Source organism: Gadus morhua, chromosome 18, assembly GCF_902167405.1.
Source record: "Gadus morhua chromosome 18, gadMor3.0, whole genome shotgun sequence".
Taxonomy (NCBI): domain Eukaryota; kingdom Metazoa; phylum Chordata; class Actinopteri; order Gadiformes; family Gadidae; genus Gadus; species Gadus morhua.
The window spans coordinates 3,937,140-3,958,434 of record NC_044065.1 but is presented as its reverse complement, the minus strand read 5'-3'; the positions used below and the strand labels follow the sequence as shown (position 1 = coordinate 3,958,434).

Genomic DNA, 21,295 nt, shown 5'->3' with positions numbered 1-21,295 from the left:
CTCTCTCTCTCTCTCTCTCTCTCTCTCTCTCTCTCTCTCTCTCTCTCTCTCTCTCTCTCTCTCTCTCTCTCTCTCTCTCTCTCTCTCTCTCTCTCTCTCTCTCTCTCTCTCTCTCTCTCTCTCTCTCTCTCTCTTCCCCCCCCCCCCCCCCCCCCCCCCCCCCCCCCCCCCCCCCCCCCCCCCATCATTCACAGTATCTGCAGCCTCCTCCCCGCTCCTCCACTCCCGCCTCCAGTGCACCTCCAGTGTATTCACACGACGGACCCTCATGGTCGGCTGAAGGACTTGAGTCATCGTGTTGTCTCTGAACGCGGAGGTGTGAGTGGGATCCGAGCCCACGGATGAACGGTTCACAATATAACCATCGGGCTCTCGGGTGGTGAAATTGAAAAGCGACATTGTTCGGACGTGCTTGAAACGGCTTGAATTCGGTCAGCCATTTGTAGAATGTAGATATCAGCCCAGCCGTTGGTAGAAAGTGTGTCTGGAGGATTGCATGATGTTATTGATGTTGTGTAGATATCGGAAACAAATGTGAAAAGATTAACGGTTCTGGTGGTTACATCTGCCTGTGGCTTCCAACACTTTGCGTCCCAGCTCACCTGTTACCGTTATTAATCTAACCTGACTGTCGTGTGTCGTCCATTATACGGTAGAGCTGCTTGGTAAGACAGTATGACAGCGCCCAGTCCGCCCGACGCCTTCGCGGGGTCTCGTGTCCCCGCAGTGCGTCCCACCTCCTCCACGTTGGCCCCCGATCTTCACGAGACCCTGCCGCCCGCCAGACCCATGATTCATGGAGCTGCTGTGACCGGCCCTCCGACGCTGCACCGCCCACTCCCACGCCGCCCATCGCTGCACTGGGGCCGGGAAGGCTTGTGTTAGCGCTTTAGTCATTTCAGCTTCTATATTGAGCTGAAGGCCTTGCCTAGGCCTGTTTTACATTTTGTTGTTTTCCATATCTGGCAGACTGTGTTAACATTTACTGTTTGTGTGCATATATATGAGAGAGAGAGAGAGAGAGAGAGAGAGAGAGAGAGAGAGAGAGAGAGAGAGAGAGAGAGAGAGAGAGAGAGAGAGAGAGAGAGAGAGAGAGAGATCCCCAAGGTGAGCATGGGGACAAAGTATTGGAAAGCGACAGACAGATGTAACCAACAGAGACGTTTGTCTTTATACCATGTTGTTTTAATTTCTCTCCAGTCGGGTATCTACATCAGAAATATCATGCATGATTCAGAAACACTTCATACAAATGGCTGGCCTGATCTATTCACCACATCCAAGCTGTTTTAAGATGTTTATCAAATATATACATATATATAATATATGATAATAAGGTTTAAGGGTCAACGTTGACGGTTAAGGTGTCAGGAAAAGTAGTTCGCCAACAAAGAAAGCGTTGCATATTAATTGTACATATACCCAAACTTTTATAGGCTTTCTAGCTTGCAGGAATTTTTAAGTTGAGCTGCACTGCCACCTAGTGGTGAATGATGGGCACTGCTTGAGTAATGCCCGTACTTTATGCAGTGGACAAGTCAAATAGAAGATCCGTTTATTGTTGATTATTCAAAAGAAATGGTACATTGTCACCTCACGGTGAGAGAAAACCAGTTTCATCCAACGGTTTATGTCCCTCCGACTGAAGCAACAATTTAAAAAAATGTCTGGCTGAAGACACACTTACACTGTTGTGCAGACTTAGATATAAAAGGTATACACGCATTGTTAGTGACCATAAGACCCTGAAGGCTTTGCACAAAGTTCAAAGTTACCCTGTCGCAGGCTGATGTGAGCACTCACAAGGTAGCGAGCTCTCAATTACAGTTAACATGTACGAGTTGCGGATTGGATTAGTTAAGCCTATATGATAACAAGGATTACTGCTAGTGGTTAATACTTTAAAACAAGGGTAGAAGAGGTCTTCAAGGCTGGGACTGATAGTCCAGAAGCTCTCCTCACCCAGGGGCGAGGCCAGGATTTGTTTTATTGAGGTGGCACAGGGGGGTTGGGGAGAATCATGGGGGGCCTGTTGGAAATCGGAATAATATCTATATATAGATATACAGTAGATATATAGAATATTGCAGTAGAATGTTGGATTAAAAAAAAAATGTTACTTTATATATATTTTTATATATATATATATATATATATATATATATATATATTAAAACAACGCCTTTTTCCAATAGAACATTCTACTGTTTAGAATTCCGAACCTCATTGGATCAAATCATTAATTTATCGCAAATCAAGCAGCGATTGACAGCGGCCAATGGCTTTGGGCCTTGTCAGATTGACTTTGATAGCACTCTAGCCCAATGGCGTTGGCGAGGCAATCATATTTCTATTTAAAAAAATAATAATTAAAAACAAGAAGGCTTAGGCACAAATTGTTGAAAACGTTCAGAGCTTTCATTCACTCTACCGGAGGTCTGCGGTTCTGTGCTGGATAGTGAACCAATCAGAGCGCTGGACTGTACTGCGGTGCGATGGGATTGGATAGACAGCAGCTCGGCTTATCTTGATCACAGATGCATGAGAGCAGCTTCGGCTATATGTAAAAAATAACAAAAAGGTTGTGTTTTGGAGTGTGTTTGCTCGTGTGTGTGTTTGAAGGTAGGACTGTTTGAACGGAGTCATCGCAGAGAAATCCACTCTCAGACGGCGAGCATCTCTCTGTCCTGATTCCTCTTGGGCCGTTCCCGCTCCCGCTCTGAAAAACAAGGGAAAACAGGAGCGTCAACACCGGGATAATAACTAGAGAGACCATTTATTTCCTTCACGATACTGATTCTGATTCCTGAAATTGATCGGCATATTGCCTAGCCGCCGATACCCGATACTGCATTTAAGGCAGTATCGGAAGGAATTTCCGATACTTGTATCGGTATCAGAACAACTCTAGTAACGACCCGACATTAATTAACAGAGTTCAGTTGGCTGTCGGGGCGTCGTCAGGTGAGGCCTACCTGGCTCCTCTTCGGACGGTTCCGGAACCTCGGGCAGCTCCTCCGACGGAACCTCAGGAAGCAGAACGTCTCCCTGAGAGACGAGAGAACCATTAATTGGAACCAAGAGGTTATGTCTTTGTCCCTGAGCGACGGGAGAACCATTGAGTGGAACCAAGAGATTATGTCTTTCTCCCTGAGCGACGGGAGAACCATTGAGTGGAACCAAGAGATGATGTCTTTGTCCCTGAGCGACGGGAGAACCGTTGAGTGGAACCAAGAGGTTATTTGTGCAGTTTGATTGTAGAGTTTGTTCTCATCTTTACTTGTTAGTCTAACATTGTGTTAAAGTGTCTGTTAGAAGAGGAAATTAAAATGTATTTTACAATAGCAGAGCGGCAGGGCAATGAAGAAGACATGTGATTTGATAAACACGTACAGTTATCTGCAATAAACATATGGATTTGAATAGAGGGTGGAATAAAATCATTCAAAGAACATTCAAAGGATGCAGAGCTCATGGGCCGAACAGATTAACTCCCTGGTTTCTGAGTGTTTGTGTGGTGTCAGTGACGGTGCCGGCGTTGGGGAATAAACTCTGGGTCTCACTGACCTGGGTGATGGCCTCCAGCTCAGCCAGGACTGCGTCTTCATCCTCCTGAGTCAGAGCGCCCGCCAGCATCTCGTCGATTTGCTAAAGATAAGAACAGGAAAAACAGGCATAATGAACGGTTATTGTTTGCTTTGCGAGAATGTTGATTTTTTTTTTTTGTGTCAAGAAACTACAGATGCTCCTGCATTGCATTTATTTGGTTGGTTGGCGTTTTTCAAAACTTCTGTCAAGGAAAGTCTAACAAATCAAACTTAATCCACAAATACCTGAGAGGAGCATTCAAGAGTTTATGAAGGTAATATCCATTTTCTAAACCTTTCATTGGTACTAATCTATTACACACATTATTTTGCTTCAGAAGCAGGACTGTGTGACGATGGAAAATTACATTTAATTTAATACTGACAGCTGACATCTTACCTGTTGATACTCCACAGCATCTTGAGTCTCGTCCATTATGCGCTCCACCTCCTCAATGGACATCACCTTGTTGGGGGGCAAACAAAACCAAATATCAACAAACAGTCCATTCTTGAGTTCTGTGACGTTACGCATCTTCCTAACCTGATTAACCACATTCATAGTTAAACACAGGAACAGAAGACTTTGAGGTAGGGTTGCTTTACGGTGGGCCTCAAGAGGAATACCTAATAGTAATAATCCTGAACCACTGATGTAATGCATCCATTTAAATGAGAAACCAATGCATATCTTTCAAGTTGCAGTAAGTGATTCATTAACATTACATTTATTTAGCAGGTGCATTTATCAAAAGCGACTTACCCCCCAAAAAAGCAAGAATAAACTGAATGAATCTAAGCTATTCCGGTTGATTCTGTACCTCATGCATCTTCTTCAGACAGTCATTTCCAACTTTGAGCCCCTCGATGACTTTGATTTCAATCTGAGCAAACTCAAGGTCTTGAACCTGTTCAGACAAGGAGAAGAGAAGCGGTCATGTATAGAAGTTAAATTGTAATGCTGATGTCTGTCTTCCCTTCGTGAACATCGATACTGACCATTCTCTCCAGGTTGCTAATCTGGTTGTCTGTCTTTTCCAGAAGTTGGTCTTGATAGCGTTTCTTCTTCAGTAAGAGAAGCGCTTTGCTGCAGGGTAACACATCGTGGTGACATCAGTATTCATTCAATAATTTAAATTCATTCATATTGAGATCATTTAAGTTGAGACTGAGACAACCAATACGCTGCTATGGTTGATCAAACAAAACAATCGTAAAAAGCATGAGCCTTACTCTTTTCTGCCATTTTTCAGAAGCTGTTTGGCCAGGAGTCTTTCCTTGTCCAGCTGGAGGTTGATTCTCTTCTGGTACATCCTCAGTTTATCCCTCTGCTGTTTCAGTTGCTGAAACCATCAACACAGAGGCAGCATTTAACCTATGCATAATATAGTTCCTAAATGCTTTCCTATGTCTGATTTAAGTCTATTGTAGATGGCCTTAACATGCATGCACTGGTACAAACAGTGACGTGCCCTCACCAGCACCGCCTTGTCCTGCTCCGTCACCCGACTGCGTTTCTTTTTGCCGAAGATGTTCCCCATACTGACGCCGCATCCCCGCCGGTATCCACTGTTTTAAACTCTAGTTTGATTCTCTAAAAGCCTCATGTGAGAAAGCCAGACCGGTCACTTTCGTTTAGCCTCCAAAGTTTGTGGAGTCATCTGTTGACAATAAAATCCGCACCCATATCAGGAAGTACAAAGTCCGCGGAGGGACAATTTAAAAAACGCAAAATGAACACGGTTTTCGACGGTTTACGTGGACGCCGTGAGGTGATTGTTATCCAAACTGTGGTAGTATGCTGACATTTCTGTAATTGTTTTGTTCCCAATTGATAAACAATGCTTTACTCTATTTTATTTGCGACGGCCGACATATTTGAAGAAAAAATAAATTAGCAGAGGATGGTTTCGATCCATCGACCTCTGGGTTATGGGCCCAGCACGCTTCCGCTGCGCCACTCTGCTCCTGCATGTTGCAACTTCAAAATGACTATCATAAACTATAAAAAAAAAAAACACTATTCATTATTCGATTGAACTGTAAGCACTAAAAGGTTTTAATTTCCAAAAGAGCCAAACCATGCTTTCCATGATTTATTATAATGTTAGACGTCAGCACTGGTAAATTGTAACGAAAGCTGACTGTAGCCATACCTACATGGATCAGAAAACACTCGCGAACTCTGCATAACGAGCTATACTATATCCAGTTAGTATTTTTGATATTAGGGAGGACAATCAATAAAAGAGAAGAACAAAAGACGACCACGAAGGGACTCGAACCCTCAATCTTCTGATCCGAAGTCAGACGCCTTATCCATTAGGCCACGCGGTCATCGTGAGGCATTCCGTAATGAACTACATTAATAAACTTGATAAGACAAATTTGTACTTTATTTGCGATACTTTTTGATGGATTTCCCTTCTTCGATAGTGATGATGAATTGCAAAGGGTTGGCAGATGTTTTCTGACGTAGACCTACATGCATAGTGGGCCTATTAAGATTTATTTGTATTGATTTAGTATGTGCAGGTTTGTGATATAATAACATGTTGGAATGACTGAATTCTGAATTTCATACAATACATAACTACATATTATTATGCATGTACTAGGCCTACTTTCTAAAAACGATTTATTTTGTTCAATTTAGAAATATGCTTGTTAACTTTATTCATATAAAATTATATTATTCTGCATTATTATTTAAGTACAACCACACAAAAACACTTTCAATCAACGCTTTATTAACAAGGTAATTATCCGGTATAGAAGAAACACCTGACTCACCTTAAATGCCAATATACCATATGTTAACCAATAGCATCCTACATCACTTTCCATCCAGGGGATCAAATGAATGCACAAACATTTTAATAACTGCACACACATGTTAGTGACATTAACATAGAGGCACCAAGAACACACACAATCAAGGACACAATCATGAAACATTCACCAACGAATAAATAAGACAAAAGTATATTGTCATGATGCAAAATATGACGCATCAAACATTTCAAGTGCAAAATATACAGTAAAGAACCCTTCAGGGATTAAGAAAATAACATCTGGTTTGGCATACATCTTTTCGGCAAGAGCCGGTTTAGCTGCTGCCCTGCCAAAGCTCTGACAGAACATAGAGCTATAGCTTGCGGTTCAGAAGCTCAACCCCTGTTTTCTAGGTGCAGTCGTAGCCTGGCGTTTGGGTGTGTGGTTAGTGTCTTGTGGCATCCCGCCCCGTAAACCTCGGCCCGGGACGGCGTATACCGCCACCACCCACTATCCGTCGACCCGAGGCTTGGACAAAGGGTGGAGGAGTGTGGCATCCCGCCACTCAAACCTCGGCCCGGACCAGCCCGAGGGTTGGTCCTGGATGGCCGATACCACCGTCACCCACCAGCCGGCGACGGAGAGCACCGACCGAACCCCAATCAGCGAGATTGGGGGACATCTGGCCGAAAGCCGAGGAGCCATCTTAAAAGGAGGACTGACATTTGGGCAGACCAGGAACGGGAGCGAGAAAGGAGGAAGCGCTCGGGTCAGCGAGCAGCTAGAGGCCCACGGAGGGCCTAGAGACCGCGAGTATCATGTATTGTCCAAGTGTATGCAATAAATGCCGAATGAGGCTTTAACCCTCGCTGAAACTTATGTTTCTTAACTGGAACCCGGCTCATTGGGGTAGCAGGTTACCACATGTCTGCAGTAGATTAAATGCTCCAGTCAGTGAATCCTCTGACGACCGGATTCAGTAAAAAAATCGCCATCCATTCTCGGTTGTATCTGTATAATTGTTTGTTGTAGGCCTATGGTTTGAAGTGATTATCAAATATAAGATATACTGGAATAACTTGTACTTAAAACAAACTATATTTATAGAGGTTAGCCAAGGGAATGAAGGCATTGTGTATCGTATTCTCTGAGGCAGTGGCAACACGCAAATTGCGTTAATAGGTTTGTTTGGTGTTAGCCGAAGGCCTTGCTTGCTAGGGTGCACTGAGCTTCTCATGAAAAATGTTTTTTGGGTCTGAATCAAATGGGATCTTTTCACAAACTGCGTGGAGCTGCAGGTTTTTTTTGAAGGGGATTGACCATTCAAATGAATCACTGCACTTCATACACAGAGGGGCTCGGGATTGTTGGTTGTCCACCAACAACCATAACACGGTCGAGGAGTCCAGGAAATCGCAGTCCAAAGCGCTTTTTTCTGAAGCAGGGCGCGTCTCAAACAACGCAGGGACAACGACCTGCAGAGCGATTGTGTTCTGCTCATTCTGCTCGAATGAGGCGGCAGCAAGTGTGACGCAACATGATTCAGCATCCAAACACACGAGGATAGCCCCCAGGGACAGCAGCCAAACGTTAGTACCAAACCACTGAAGAGACTGAATAGAATGTGGACTTAATGCATCTCCGGCCAAGCCAGCGCTGTGTGAATGGTCAGGGCTGTTGGGATCAGAGCCAAATGTGAATGTAGTATTAGGGGATGGGATGTGAACATGTCAATGTGAGAGCTTGTGTGAGCTGGGGAGTTGGTCCTAAAAGCGCTGTCCCTGAGGTGGAATTTGAGTGTTTGCACCTTAACAAAACTATGCGTAGGAGAAAGCATTTTTCTTCTAAACCACAGTTTTTCTTCTGAGTTTGATTTCTCCTAACCTCCTCCAATCTCTTATGAATAGTAATAGTTCACCTATGCAAAAGATGACTAGTATATTGTCTTGGTCTTTCCCCTTTAAGCCATCCCTTCTATAACATAAAGCGCTGCAATGGAGTTACTATGGCAAAATCACAGTGAACTGATGCATCTAGTTTGAAAACATGGGGAAAATATGTCATGGTAAGGTTTTGGGAATTTTCTCCTGATCTCCAATGACAACCGGATGCTAAACAGAAAGAGGGTTAGTATGTTAATTGTCTAGAGAAAAGGGCGGAGGACGCTAACCCTGGAGTATAAAATACAGTACTAAGGTCACACACATGTAGAGCAGTGCAGGGTAGTAGCGAGGTGCTCCAGGCAAAAGGCTTTTCGCCGTTATAGGAAGATATTAGATTGTAGATAGAAGCAGATCGCCAGTTGAAGACTGTTTACATCTCAAGTTAGGAGTTGAGACGGCACTGAGCTTCAATTTGGGTTTAACGTGTAGACTAATGCACAGAAGCTGCTACGGATCATAGAACGAGCTCGACATGTAATGTGTGCGTGTATTAATATGGATAAGAAAGGAATTATGGCTTCTTTTGGAGGCCTGCAGTTGGTGTTTCATTAAAGGAAAAGCAGGAGTCGTAGTTGATGTGTTTGTTTAAAGATTGACAGATGCTGCCGCAATGCAGAACTGTCAAAACGACAACAAATCTTAGATTTTATCAACTAAACCAGAGTCTGACGCTGACATCTGTAGGCTCAATGCTTGCCTTTTTCAGTTCACGTTTAAACTAAAAAAGAATATCGGAGAATGACAGGTTTATGTTTAACGTAAGATGTTGGTGGAAGCAAAGCAAACTGCAGTTGCAGCTGTTAAATATTTGCTTTGTAGCTGACACTTAATTATAATATCTGAACAGTTTAACATAATAAATGAATGTGAGATGGGCCTCCGAGGGCGGGTGGCCTGAGCTGTCAGTAGACCGTCTGCCTGGCTTCCCCTTCATCAGCGCCATCCTCCTCATCGTCACGAACATCATTTAGAATGAGATCAAAAAAACTAAACACTGATCAGTGAGACTCGATGTGCATCGCCTTACGTTGGATCTTAAGTTGGCCTTGCGTTGGTTTCAAATGATCTGATTTCGCGCCGCGCTAAAATCAAACGTCGGAGAGCGATAAAGTGAACCTTGCATTTTTTACAATCTCGAACCCTGAACACTGAAGGGCACAATCGTGACACCGGCCTGCGCCCGCCCCAACGCTCACTGTTTACTAGACTTGCCGGATTTGCCCGGCTTGCTGGCTTTGGCGGCTTTGGTGGCTTTGATGTCGGTCTTGGTCTTCTGGATGCGGGAGAAGATCTCCTTGAAGAGGGCCTTGTACTCCGGAGTGTTCTGACCCAGGCGCTTGTCCACCGCGTCCACCTGCTTGCTGATGCTCTCGATGGCCTCGGGGGTGGAGGGCGAGCCGCTGGGCTCCGTCGACGGGGGCGCCAGCGGCGGCGTGGGCCCCATGGCGCAGTCTTTCATGGACGGGTCCCGGGACACGGGCCGGGAGGTCTGGACGCCGGCGTGGCAGAGGCTCTCCTCGTGGCGCCGGCACTTGCCCAGCAGCTCCTCGTACTTCTCCAGCAGGGCGTGGTACTGCTCGTCCACCTCCCTCAGGATGGACATGCCCCTCTTCCTCACGCTGTTGGCGTGGATGGCGTAGCTGCCGCGGCGGCGCCCGGAGGCGTCGCGCGCCACGATGGCGTTGAGCGCCGTGTCGCTGCAGCTCTTCCGCACAGGGCTTGACGCCGGCAGGGCCTCCCCACCGACGCCGTCCGATCCCTCCGCCACCTCCCTCACCCCGCCCCCGGCCTCGCCCCCCTCCCCCTCCAGGAAGGTGTCCGTCTCGGGGGTCCGGTTGAGGAGCGTCTGCGTCAGCCCCACGCCGTCCTCCTCGCCGCTCAGCAGGAGGGTCCGCGCCCGCCGGACCTGCTGCAGCTCCATCAGCTCCCCCTCCAGCTCCCGGACCCGCGACTGGCAGTTCTCGGCGTCCTGCCGGGGCAGAAGAAGACCGTCCGTTTAGGGGATGCGTTCGTCGAGTCATGCGGCTCTTTTTGTTTTTCTCTCCCTCTTTTTTAAATTTGATTTTAATTTTTTTTTTAATTTAAATCACAGTGTCTTCTATATATGTATACTATTGCAATCCTTCGGTGGTCCCTTGTCACCTTTTTATTTCACCGTGTTCTTTGATGCACGTGATAAACAAAACTCTTGAATCTTGGACCTCCTAAAGGTGACATTATACCACCAGGCGTGAGTGTGATTGGCCGAAGCAATCTGCCTCTTCTGACATTGTAAGTGGGCGTGTCCATCAAAGGGCTCGTAATGGCTTGTAACGGCTAATCACACTTTAACACCTTTAAGGTATGCACTGGTGCCCGTGCTCAACTTGTTTTACCTCAGCTAACACCTTGTGCCGTTAGCGGGCACAACACATGCAAATACATTATTCTTTATGTAATGAATAGTATCGACCAATGGTGTGGATTCATTAGGATGTTTTGAATGACTTTTAAAAAAAGGTTTGGTGGTTTGTAATTGGTACTAAGTCCTTTTACAGTAAGTCAGCAGGTTCTGCAATGTAGCCCTATCAGCCATTAAGACCTTTTGCATGCAGCAGCATGTTGTTAAAGGTCCCATGACACGCAACCAGGTGTGAGTGTGATTAGCCGTTACAAGCCGTTTTGGAAATCTGTCCCTTATGACATCACGGGTGGGCGTGTCCACCTAGATGTGACGGATAGATGAGCAACGTTTGCTACAGTCCACTGGGTAGGCTGGTAGACTGATCCATCCAGCGCGCATCTAGGTGGACACGCCCACCTGTGATGTCATAAGGGGGAGACTCCAAAAACGGCTCGTAACGGCTAATCACACTCACACCAGGCGGCATGTCACGGGACCTTTAAGGGGGCTCACCTGCATGCGGTTCTCCAGGCGAGAGAACTCGCTGAGCAGCAGGTGGCACTCTTTCTCCGCCCCCTCCCGCCGGCCCCGCTCCGCCCGCACGGCCGAGCGCAGCGCCGACACCGCCCCCCGCAGGGTGGTGTTCTCCTCCTCAAGAGGCTGCTTCTGGGCGTCCAGGGTGAAGCTCTCCGCCCGGCCCACCACGAAGCCGTCCTCGTACCTGGAGACACGACGCACGGTGGAGAGAGGTGAGGGAAACAACACACGCACAGAGTGTGTGTGTGTGTGTGTGTGCCGTCCGTGTGTTTGCACATGCACAACAGACCTGAGTGCCGTGCATGTGTGTGGGCACGTGTGCATGTGTCTGTGAGTGTGCGTGTGTGTGCTTGTGTCTGTGCGTGTGTGTGTGTCTGTGCGTGCGTGTGTGTGTGTGTGTGTGCGTGCGCGCGTACCTGGGCGCCGTGCACAGCTCCCTCAGGCAGGGGAAGGAGTGGATGGTCTTGCGGCGTTCCCGCTTCTCCCGCTTCACCCGGAGCTGCTCCATGGAGCGCAGCTGCTCCACCTGGCTGGAGAGGGACTCCACCTGGGTCTGGAGGGTGTCGATGGTGCCCGTCAGCCTGCAGGGGGATGGGGGCGACGGGGGGACGGGCGACGGGGGGGGGGAAGGGAAGGACGGGGGGCGACAGGGGGGGCGACGGGGGAAGGAAGGGGGGGGGGAAGGGGGAGACGGGGGGGACAGGGGGGGGGGCGACGGGGAGGGACGGGGGGGTGATGGGGGGGACACAAGCCGAGCACGGTTAACATTGCACTTCGAGCTCATTCGTGTTGTAGTTGCATTGCGTTGCTGAAGCCACGAGATTTTTACAGATTTTTTCAATAATCAATCATTTAATAACATGTCATCATTTTCTAATCATTTTTGTGATCATTTTCGTAACAGCTCTGAAAGAATCTTTTGAATATTTTAAGATCTCGAATAATCTTTTAGTATCTGCGTTGCATAGTGATACTGAAGCAACATAATTTTTATAGTTTTTTGTAATAAAGCATTTGATTTATATTCATGCCCTAAAATCAATGGCTATGTCTTAATAACCTTCTGTAAAGCCAGCACACAGAGCAAGAATATAAGAACAAATGCTTTATTTCAAAATCTGTAAAACTGATGTTGCTGAAGCCAATTTATTTTCACAGATTTCTGCAATAAAGCGTTTGTTTTATATTCATCCTCAAACGATGGCTATACATGAGGTATGGGCAGCACCCAACTCCAAGCTGCTGAAGCCCCCTGGATGAACAAAACACCCCTGGATGGGTGGTAATGACTACTGCCAAGACCATATTTAGGATTCAAGTCGAAGGAATGCTTTGAATGACATTCCCATGTGTTCATTAGAGACGGTTAAGTACAGGTAATGATAGCGTTTGGTGTGTCGTTTTGGAGGCATAACCCAACATCATGAGCATCCTTAAATAGCTAGTTAGCAGCTAAAATCTTTCCCACAGGCGCCATTGCTCCAAGGTGGAGTCTCCCTCTCTCTCTACCTCTCTCAACCTCTCTTCTCCCTCTCATATCTGTCTTTCGCACTTTCCCATCCATGTAGGTTGAAATCTGTCTTATATTTATGCATTTTATTCCCCTTAATATCTTAATATATAGAGAGAGAGAGAGAGAGAGAGAGAGAGAGAGAGAGAGAGAGAGAGAGAGAGAGAGAGAGAGAGAGAGAGAGAGAGAGAGAGAGAGAGAGAGAGAGAGAGAGAGAGAGAGAGAGAGAGAGATTACCTTAGAGAGGAGAAGGAAGTGAAAAGCATGTCAAAAGTGATCAGCGATTCGAGATAAGAGACGGCCGACGCACCTCTCGATCTTCTGCTGGGAGGACTTGCTGTCGGTCACCAGCCGGACGTTGGTGAGCTCCAGTTCGCGGGCCGTCCCGTCCAGCTGCTCGTAGACCTTAGCGTGCTGCTCGTTCATGTCCCGTAGCACCTCCAGCTGCTTGGACAGGTACTGGGGATGCCCACGGTGGGACGCAGAGAAGGAGACCGAAATAGATTGAGAAGTGATGCACACACTTAAGACTGAAGCTTCATCGAAGATCCCTGGTTTTTAGTACAACCCCCTGTTACTTAGGCATTCTCTGATTGGTCATCAGAGTTACCTCTGTCCCTAAGGCATTCTCTGCTTGGTCATTAGGCAAGGCAACTTTATTTAAATAGCACTTTTCATACACGAGGCAGACTTAAAGTAACCTTAGAGTAACTTCTGTTCCTTAGGCATTCTCTGGCCATTGTAGTAACCTCTGTTCCTCAGTCATTCTCTGCTTGGATATAACAGTAACCTCTATTCCTCAGTTAATTTCTGCTTGGATATAACAGTAACCTCTGTTCAGCAGTCATTCTCTGGTCACATTCTACATTTGCGTTTCATGTTTTGCCAACCAGAGAACATATTTCCTGTCTTCCTGTGCTTCCCGTCAGCGAGCCAATCAGAGGACAGGGGCGGTGGTCCACTCCGTACCTCTATCTCCTGCACCTGCTCCTCATTGGTGATGTAGATCTGCTGCAGGGAGTCCTCCAACTCCTTGTTCCTCTCCAGCAGGGTCTTCCCCAGCTCCGCCGCAAGGTGGAGGTCTACAGGGGGAGAGAGAGGGGGGGGGGGAGGGAGAGGGGAAGAGAGAGAGGGAGGGAGGGGGGAGAGGGAGAGAGGGAGGGAGCGAGAGAGAGAGGGAGATGGAGAGGGGAGGGAGGGGACGGAGAAGAAGAGGGGGAAGTGGAGATGGAGGGGGAGGGAGAGGGAGAGAGAGGGAGGGAGCGAGAGAGAGAGACGGAGAGGGGGAGGTGGAGATGGAGGGAGGGGGAGATAGAGGTGGAGAGGGGGCAGAAGGGGTGAGGGAGGGAAAAGGGGGAGAGTGAGGATGCGAGGGAGGTGGAGAGGAGGGAGAAGGGGGAGAGAGAGAGGGGAGGGAGAGGGGAGCGAGCAAGAGAGAGGAGTCGGGGAGAGGGAGGGAGAAGGGGGAGAGGGAGGGAGGGAGTGAGTGAGGGAGAGAGAGAGAGTGGGAAGGGGAGGGAGCGAGGGAGGGAGAGGAAGAGTGAATCAGTGAAAATATAATACAGCACACAGCATTGTGTGTTCGGTCCAGTTGAATCTTCCAGGGATTTGAATGTTGTGAACTCGACTGTGGGCCTGAGTTTATGCGTTTATTTACAACACGATTTGGACTTCTCCAACGTAAACTGAAGGGGCAGAGAGTCTATAGTTCACTGATGTGTGCACGACAACGGTCGTACAAGAAACAGGAGATCTACATGTAGACAATGCTGAAAGGTAGATATGGAAATAGGGAAAGGAATGAAGAGAGAGATGTTTGAAGGAAATATGGAAACACAAGATTGCGCGCATGAAAATGAGTCTGTCTGATAGGCTACTATAGGAATCAAAAGTGTGTGGTGTGTCTGAAGTATTCAGACTCTCCTACATCAGAGTACAGGAAGGTCGAAGCCTAACGATCTGAAAGAGGAGTTCAGTAGCAGCTACCTAGGTCAGGAGGATGGGCACCGACGGCGTTCACTCACTGTCATGCAGTGCTCTATTTCCGAACAAGTTATTAAGGGGCCGGAAATAACCCATCAAGCAGCCTCTTTGTTTCCTCTTGGCTTCAGAGTGCACTTAACCAATTATGTGGAGAGGAGAGAAGAAGATAGGAGAGGAGGAGAGGAGAGAAGAGGAGAGGAGAGAGGAAGAGAGGAGAGGAGACGAGATGAAAGGAGGGGAGAGAAGAGGAGAGGAGAGAAGAGGAGAGGAGAGAGGAGAGGAGAGGAGAGGAGAGATAAGGAGAGAAGAGATTGGACAGATAAAGACAGTTCCCTTCCCATGTCAGCTGACTTTTTTGCCTTTAGGCACCCAGCTCCTTCTCCTCTCTCTCTCTCTCACGCCTTCGACCTCTCACTCCTTCCCTCTCTCTCTCTCTCTCTCTCTCTCTCTCTCTCTCTCTCTCTCTCTGACACCAAAGCAAGGACACAAGATATGTGCCAAGAACATTTGAAAGAGGTGGCAGAGTGTGGCTCAGAAATGTAGCACTGCACTGTTGGAAAGGGAGCAGGGAGAAGGGGAAGGGGGATGCAGAACTTACGTAATAACAAGAGTGTGGGTTTAGATGCATCAAGAAACTACACAGAACTAAATCTTTAGGAGGCCTACATCTACATTCAGAGCAGCACATGGTAGGCATAACGCGTCGTGTAAAATCAATTTTAAATAAGGATGGGAAGTACCCTTTGACTCAAAAATTATTGTGCCTACTTAAGTGTCTGCATTTGGTTGATTAGCTGCAGCTTTCGTCACAACATTATAATATGAAAGCACATTTATTTATGGCACGGTTCATGAGTCATCATAATTAAAGACAACATCTTTGCATTCTGACTCAGCAGTGTTCTCTAGCACAGTGGAGCGTCCAAGTCTGCCAGATCCATTACAGGGTCAATGAGAGGGGAAAAACACAATACAGGAGTGAATGGGAGCAAGGTTCCCTGACCGATACTAATCCCACACAGTTTCTACCGTCCCACCTCTGACCTCTACAACCTCTGTCAGATCAATGCGGTCCCGGGACATCAGATAAAAAACCTATAACACAAAATAACCGATTTGTCTTCACTACATTTCCATGCAGTCCAGTCTTCTAGACGAGCCTCTTCAATGTTGTTTCTCTTTCTTCTGACAAATATACTTATTGAAAGGTGCTTTGGATAAAAGCGTCTGCTAAATGCCCTAAATGTAAATATAAAGGTAAATGCAAACGAGAAGGGATTCTTGTTAAAAATCAAAAAACAGCTTTCTTCTAATCGTTGTGGGAATCAGCCTCTTTGAGTGAGGAAGGCCTTTTCGAGCTAATCAAGCTAATGAGTGGCGAGCTCAGCATCCACACCGAGGGCTGGTTCCCATGCCCACCGCTGTGCCCTACTGCTCAATGAACCGCTAGGTGGTCCTGGGGTCAGCCGTTCAGGTGCACGACTGAATGGAGGCCTGCTCACAGCTCTGATGGGCTGCCAAGGGTCCCCATGGTAGCTGCAAGGACTTGGAATAAACGACATAGTGTCGAAGGAAGTGAGACAAAGCAACACACCGCCACTAATTCTACACGGCCAAATGAAAAGAAAAGTGTTGAGATGTATTTGCACACACTTATGTTAAGGTTTGGTTTTAGACCGACACTATCATGTCGTTCTCCTATCTGCCTCTCTCTCTCTCTGGGGTCACTTTATCTTTGCGCTGCAGGCCTTCAGAGAATGCTGCTCCTAGCATCCTCTATAGACCCTATATCTACTGCCAGAGGATACTGCCTCCTACACAACAACATGAACTCTACGACCGAGGATGAACTGCAAGACCCTCTACTTCTAAACTCACTTAATGTGGCCTCTTCAGCTATTCAGCTACAGGCTTTTTCCGAGGATACAAAATTTGCACCAGATGGGCCAGCTAGGATGTGATGAACATTCCTTGCCAGTGAAGCGTCCGGTTGAATTTATCAGCTGGATGGAAATGATTCCTTCTCATAAATGATCGCTCCATTCAGAGTGTAATATTGGCAGAGAAACCGCCTGGCACTACCTCGTGATTCAAACCAATACATTCAGTCTTATCTTCTTCAATGCTGAGTTTCAATCAAACTGCAGAGCGGTTGGCTTCCTCCTCTCTGGACATAGAGAAGCCCAGTGTGTCCGGAGAAGCAGTGGGTGACATCACCGGCATCTCAAACGCATGGGCTGATGCATGACGACGGCACCAGATGAATTCGCAGCTTGTACTTAGCAGAGGCGCAAACAACCGGGGTAACAGCTAGCGCTAGCACTTGGAAGGCATTTGTTTCGCAATGCCTCACAGGGACATTTCACATCTCGCTGAAACCCCCTTCTCTCAATCTCTGTCTCTGTCTCTGTCTCTCTCTCTGTCTCTGTCTCTGTCTCTGTCTCTCTGTCTCTGTCTCTCTGTCTCTCTCTCTCTCTCTGTCTCTGTCTCTGTCTCTGTCACTGTCTCTGTCTCAATCTCTCTCTCTGCCTCTGTCTCTGTCTCTCTCTCTCTCTCTCTCTGTCTCTCTGTTTGTGTTCGTGGGCTGCTGAAACGCTTGCTCCTCCAACAGAGGTAGGAGGATTCACAGCGCATCTCTCCCTTGTGGATCATTGGAATCTGGAGGAAAACAGACCTCTCTTCTCCTCCCTTTGGCTCACACACCTTACAGGCAAAGCCCAAAGACGAAAGCACAAATCAAAGATGGAATGATACACAAAGCTGGAGCAGATTCACGACAACCCTGACTTGTCGGGGTTGTCGTGAATAAGGTCCAGGATTGTGGATCATCCCATCTTTGATTCAGGTCCAGAAAATAATGTCCAGAATTATGTGTAAAAAACTGCATTCATTTGTGAATAGTTGCATCGGAGATGCGATAGCAGTCCCCCTGGCCACCCGGGGACCCCCCTGCTGGGACGGGGACCCCCACTGGGAGGGGACGGTCCCAGCACCGTCTGGGCCCTGTGTCCCAGCTGTACCACTGGGTAACTGGGTCGGAGCCAGCACGGGCCCCGTCCCACAGACAATGAGACCACACAAAGAAACCTCCTATCAACACACGTTAGACCCTTGAGGGGCTCGGTTTTCAAGACGGCAAAGATTAGAGTTGATTTGCTTAAACACACACATTTCCCTGAACACACGCACACACACAGAAACACACACAGAAACACTCACATGCATTTTCCTTCTGTTGGTGTCGACTGAGTGTGCTGAATCTCTTAGTGGAGAGCTGCGGTAGGCGGTTGTCTCTGGTGGTGATATATGTTGTGCATGATGGGCCGATTACTGGTGGTGCGAACGTCCGATAGTGCAGTGTTGTGGAACGAGACTAAAAGCTTAGCGAGCTGACGAAACAATCATGATGTAATCCATTCTTTCTCGGAATGAGGTGCAGACATTTGAAATATGATATTGTTGACGGGCTGCCACCATTCCTCACAACGGATTGGAAATCTTCTTTGTTCCTTCCCTTTGTTCCGACGTCGCTCCTCCAGACAACTTTAAGTGCCGGTTGGGGAGCAGAAGTGTGTTACCTGTACTAACGTATCACAAGGCCAGCGGTGTCTCATCGGCAGGCTGGCGGCGTGTGGCAGCATGTTTCGACCATGAAGGATAACAATGGCTGCAGTCTTTCATTTTTTGACAATCTCCACACCATCGACCGATCCGTGTGCAGTAAACCGTCAAACGATAAACGACAACAAAACCAGGACGACAAACGATAACGCGGACAGCAAATATGTCCCGTGAACTGTAGTGAATTTGAACAAGAACACTTTAGGAGATTTTATGATACGCCAATGCCATAAAAAAGCTCTACTATATGAGAGCTCAGACACATCCTGGTCCATTAAGTTTACCCTCCACACACACTCATGAACAGACATCTTTTCACATGCAAATCAATTATCTCTCTCTCTCTCTCTCTCTCTCTCTCTCTCTCTCTCTCTCTCTCTCTCTCTCTCTCTCTCTCTCTCTCTCTCTCTCTCTATCTCCCGGTCTTACTGCCCTAATAAAGGTTACAAACACACCATTGTAATCCAGGGAGGACCTTAACTATTAGCAGTGAACCAAATGCACACGACTATCTTCCTCATCAGGGTGTTTAGAGTCCTTCTGTTGACACATCACTATAACTAACAACCTAGTCCTTGTCGTTTACCTACAGGGTCAGTCCTCCCACACAGCCGTTAGGCCCTACAGAGGTAAAGGAAAGGTTAGCATGTTTTACTACATCCAGCAGCAGCATGTGCATAATGATGACCGAAGCAGTTGTGTGAGCATACCGTGTGTGTGTGTGTGTGTGTGTGTGTGTGTGTGTGTGTGTGTGTGTGTGTGTGTGTGTGTGTGTGTGTGTGTGTGTGTGTGTGTGTGTGCGGTTGGTAAGTGTGTGAGTGCATGCATTTGCATGTTGGTCCATTATCAGAAGAACCGTGTGTCTGCTGGGTCAGCAGAGCTGAGGACTCGGGCGCCCATAGAGCGCTGAAGGTGAGTCCAGAGACGGCATGAAAGGTAGAGGAGGGAAGGAGCCTCTGTGTGTGTGTGTGTGTGCGTGTGCGTGTGCGTGTGCGTGTGAGTGTGTGTGTGTGACAAACAGAGAGGGAGAAAGAGACATACACCCACATAGACAGAGAGACTGAGACACTGATAGAAATAGACAGAGAAAGAGAGGGAGAGAGAGAGAGAAAGAGATACACACACATAGACAGAGCGAGAGAGAGAGAGAGAGAGAGAGAGAGAGAGAGAGAGGATGCATCTTAAAGGGGAAAAGTCACCCAGAGTTCATATTGATGAATTCAATTCACATTTTTATTATGTTGAATTTTTGTTGCACAAATAAATAGGGAATTATATTCTTTCAGAGTATGATATTTTGATTGATTGTTCATAATATATCCTGGGTACAAAACAAAAAATCAATTGCAATGGTTTTTGCAAGTTCAATCTACTGAGTGGTTACATGAGTACAACAGAATAACAGAATAACTGAATAATTACGTACGCAAGTAAATCAATTACCAACCAAATAAAACAAGAAAAATCAATGTGTAGCAGCATATCAGTAAAATTAAATCAGTCCATTCGTGATGGTTCCTTCCAAAACAATAGGGATCGATTATTTGTGGACTAATTGATGAATCAGGCTAATGAGGCATAGTCTACTGCAAAATGATGCTATTATGTACCGATATCCAATAAACTACTCAATCTATCCGTGTCCAATAAACTACTCAATGTACCAGGGGAAATAAAAAGCTAGGATTATGAGGGTCTAAAAAAATGCCGAATACATTCCCTATTCTCCGTCTTTGTTGATTTGTGGTGCTGTCAGTCAACGGATTTCAATAGAGGCCCAAAGGACACCAATGGCTTCAACTGACAACAATGACAGGGCCCGGCTGACAGGATGTCCCAAAAGTGGCCTACAAATCACAATAAAACCGGAAAAGAAAAACTAACTTAATCTAACTATCCGAATTTAAATATCGTCCACGTAACGTCGCGGTGGTTGGGAGTTGAACCGAGGCGGACCTTGGTGTGTCCAGAAAGGATGAGGTCACCGGCATTAGCCTACATCCACACCACACACACACACACACACACACACACACACACACACACACACACACACACACACACACACACACACACACACACACACACACACACACATAGACACACACACACACACACACGGGGGGGGGGGGGGGGGGGGGGGGTGCAGGCCCCGTGCAGCACCGTGATGAGTGATGCGTTTTGTCTCACCCTGCTCCAGGTCCTGCTGGTCGTACCATGGCTCTTCCTCTTCGGTCACGAATTCTTCCATTCCCCCCGGGCTGAGCATGGACGACCAACTTCGTCGTCGTGTCTGACACCAGCGAAATATCTTTCTCTATCTCTCTGTCTCTTTCTCTCTACCTCGCTCTCTGTCTCCCTCTCTCTATCTCCGTCTCTGTATCTCTCTCCCCCCTCTCTCTCTCTCTCTCTCTCTCTCTCTCTCTCTCTCTCTCTCTCTCTCTCTCTCTCCCTCTCCCTCTCCCTCTCCCTCTCCCTCTCCCTCTCTCCCTCTCTCTCCCTCTCTCTCTCTCTCTCTCTCTCTCTCTCTCTCTCTCTCTCTCTCTCCCTCTCTCTCTCTCTCTCTCTCTCTCTCTCTCTCTCTCTCTCTCTCTCTCTCTCTCTCTGTCGCCGCCGGCCGGTAACCAACGGAAAACAAAACAGCTTTTTCGTTAAAATCCCCGGTCGTCAATGCAAGGATGGAGGTCTCTGAGCGTCCTCTTTCCTCATCTAACGCGAAAACGATCCGCCAAACAAACCCCGAGACGTGAGCTCGTTTCAGCAGTGCGCTCCACAATCCTTCGCCTCTCTCCTGCTGTGCGTGTGCAGCCGGTGGAGCGGTCTCTAGCTCTCCTAGCTCTCCTAGGGTCTGAAGCAGTGGGTTGTTTGGCTGTGCTTCCTATTTCCTTCCCTTGCAGGCTTCTCAGTCCCTCCCACCTCCTGCTCTCATCCCCGGTCCCGTCCCGCTGCAGAGGAC

At 47.3% G+C, this 21,295-nt stretch overlaps 2 protein-coding genes and 2 non-coding genes across 4 annotated transcripts; all 4 read right to left on the bottom strand.

Annotated features, from left to right (window-relative positions):
* Window positions 1–1,163: 1,163 nt before the first annotated feature.
* LOC115530624 (charged multivesicular body protein 6) lies at window positions 1,164–5,309 on the bottom strand. Its single transcript, XM_030339282.1, has 8 exons — window positions 5,066–5,309; window positions 4,821–4,930; window positions 4,587–4,674; window positions 4,409–4,495; window positions 3,988–4,053; window positions 3,568–3,648; window positions 2,976–3,048; window positions 1,164–2,719 (listed from the first exon to the last, which is right to left on the bottom strand). Exons 1-8 carry the CDS (start codon window positions 5,126–5,128, stop codon window positions 2,664–2,666), a joined length of 624 nt encoding a protein of 207 aa, XP_030195142.1. The 5' UTR covers window positions 5,129–5,309; the 3' UTR covers window positions 1,164–2,663.
* Window positions 5,310–5,482: 173 nt separating this feature from the next.
* trnam-cau (transfer RNA methionine (anticodon CAU)) lies at window positions 5,483–5,554 on the bottom strand. The gene has a single exon. It is a non-coding gene; the product is annotated as a tRNA-Met (tRNA).
* Window positions 5,555–5,851: 297 nt separating this feature from the next.
* trnar-ucg (transfer RNA arginine (anticodon UCG)) lies at window positions 5,852–5,924 on the bottom strand. The gene has a single exon. It is a non-coding gene; the product is annotated as a tRNA-Arg (tRNA).
* Window positions 5,925–6,317: 393 nt separating this feature from the next.
* On the bottom strand, window positions 6,318–20,768 carry LOC115531405 (cerebellar degeneration-related protein 2-like). The gene is made up of 6 exons (XM_030340650.1): window positions 20,530–20,768; window positions 13,705–13,817; window positions 13,046–13,194; window positions 11,642–11,806; window positions 11,202–11,409; window positions 6,318–10,274 (listed from the first exon to the last, which is right to left on the bottom strand). Exons 1-6 carry the CDS (start codon window positions 20,606–20,608, stop codon window positions 9,498–9,500), a joined length of 1,491 nt encoding a protein of 496 aa, XP_030196510.1. The 5' UTR covers window positions 20,609–20,768; the 3' UTR covers window positions 6,318–9,497.
* Window positions 20,769–21,295: the final 527 nt, after the last annotated feature.

Coding starts and splice junctions, on each gene's coding strand:
- LOC115531405 (XM_030340650.1), bottom strand. CDS start 20,608: ATGCTCAGCCCGGGGGGAATGGAAGAATTCGTGACCGAAGAGGAAGAG. Junction 11,807..13,045: donor TCCCAGCAGAAGATCGAGAG/GTGCGTCGGCCG, acceptor ATCCCCCTGCAG/GCTGACGGGCACCATCGACA. Junction 11,410..11,641: donor GAGCTGTGCACGGCGCCCAG/GTACGCGCGCAC, acceptor TCGTGTCTCCAG/GTACGAGGACGGCTTCGTGG.
- LOC115530624 (XM_030339282.1), bottom strand. CDS start 5,128: ATGGGGAACATCTTCGGCAAAAAGAAACGCAGTCGGGTGACGGAGCAG. Junction 4,496..4,586: donor TTAGCAACCTGGAGAGAATG/GTCAGTATCGAT, acceptor TTGTCTGAACAG/GTTCAAGACCTTGAGTTTGC. Junction 3,049..3,567: donor AGCTGGAGGCCATCACCCAG/GTCAGTGAGACC, acceptor CTCGTCTCTCAG/GGAGACGTTCTGCTTCCTGA.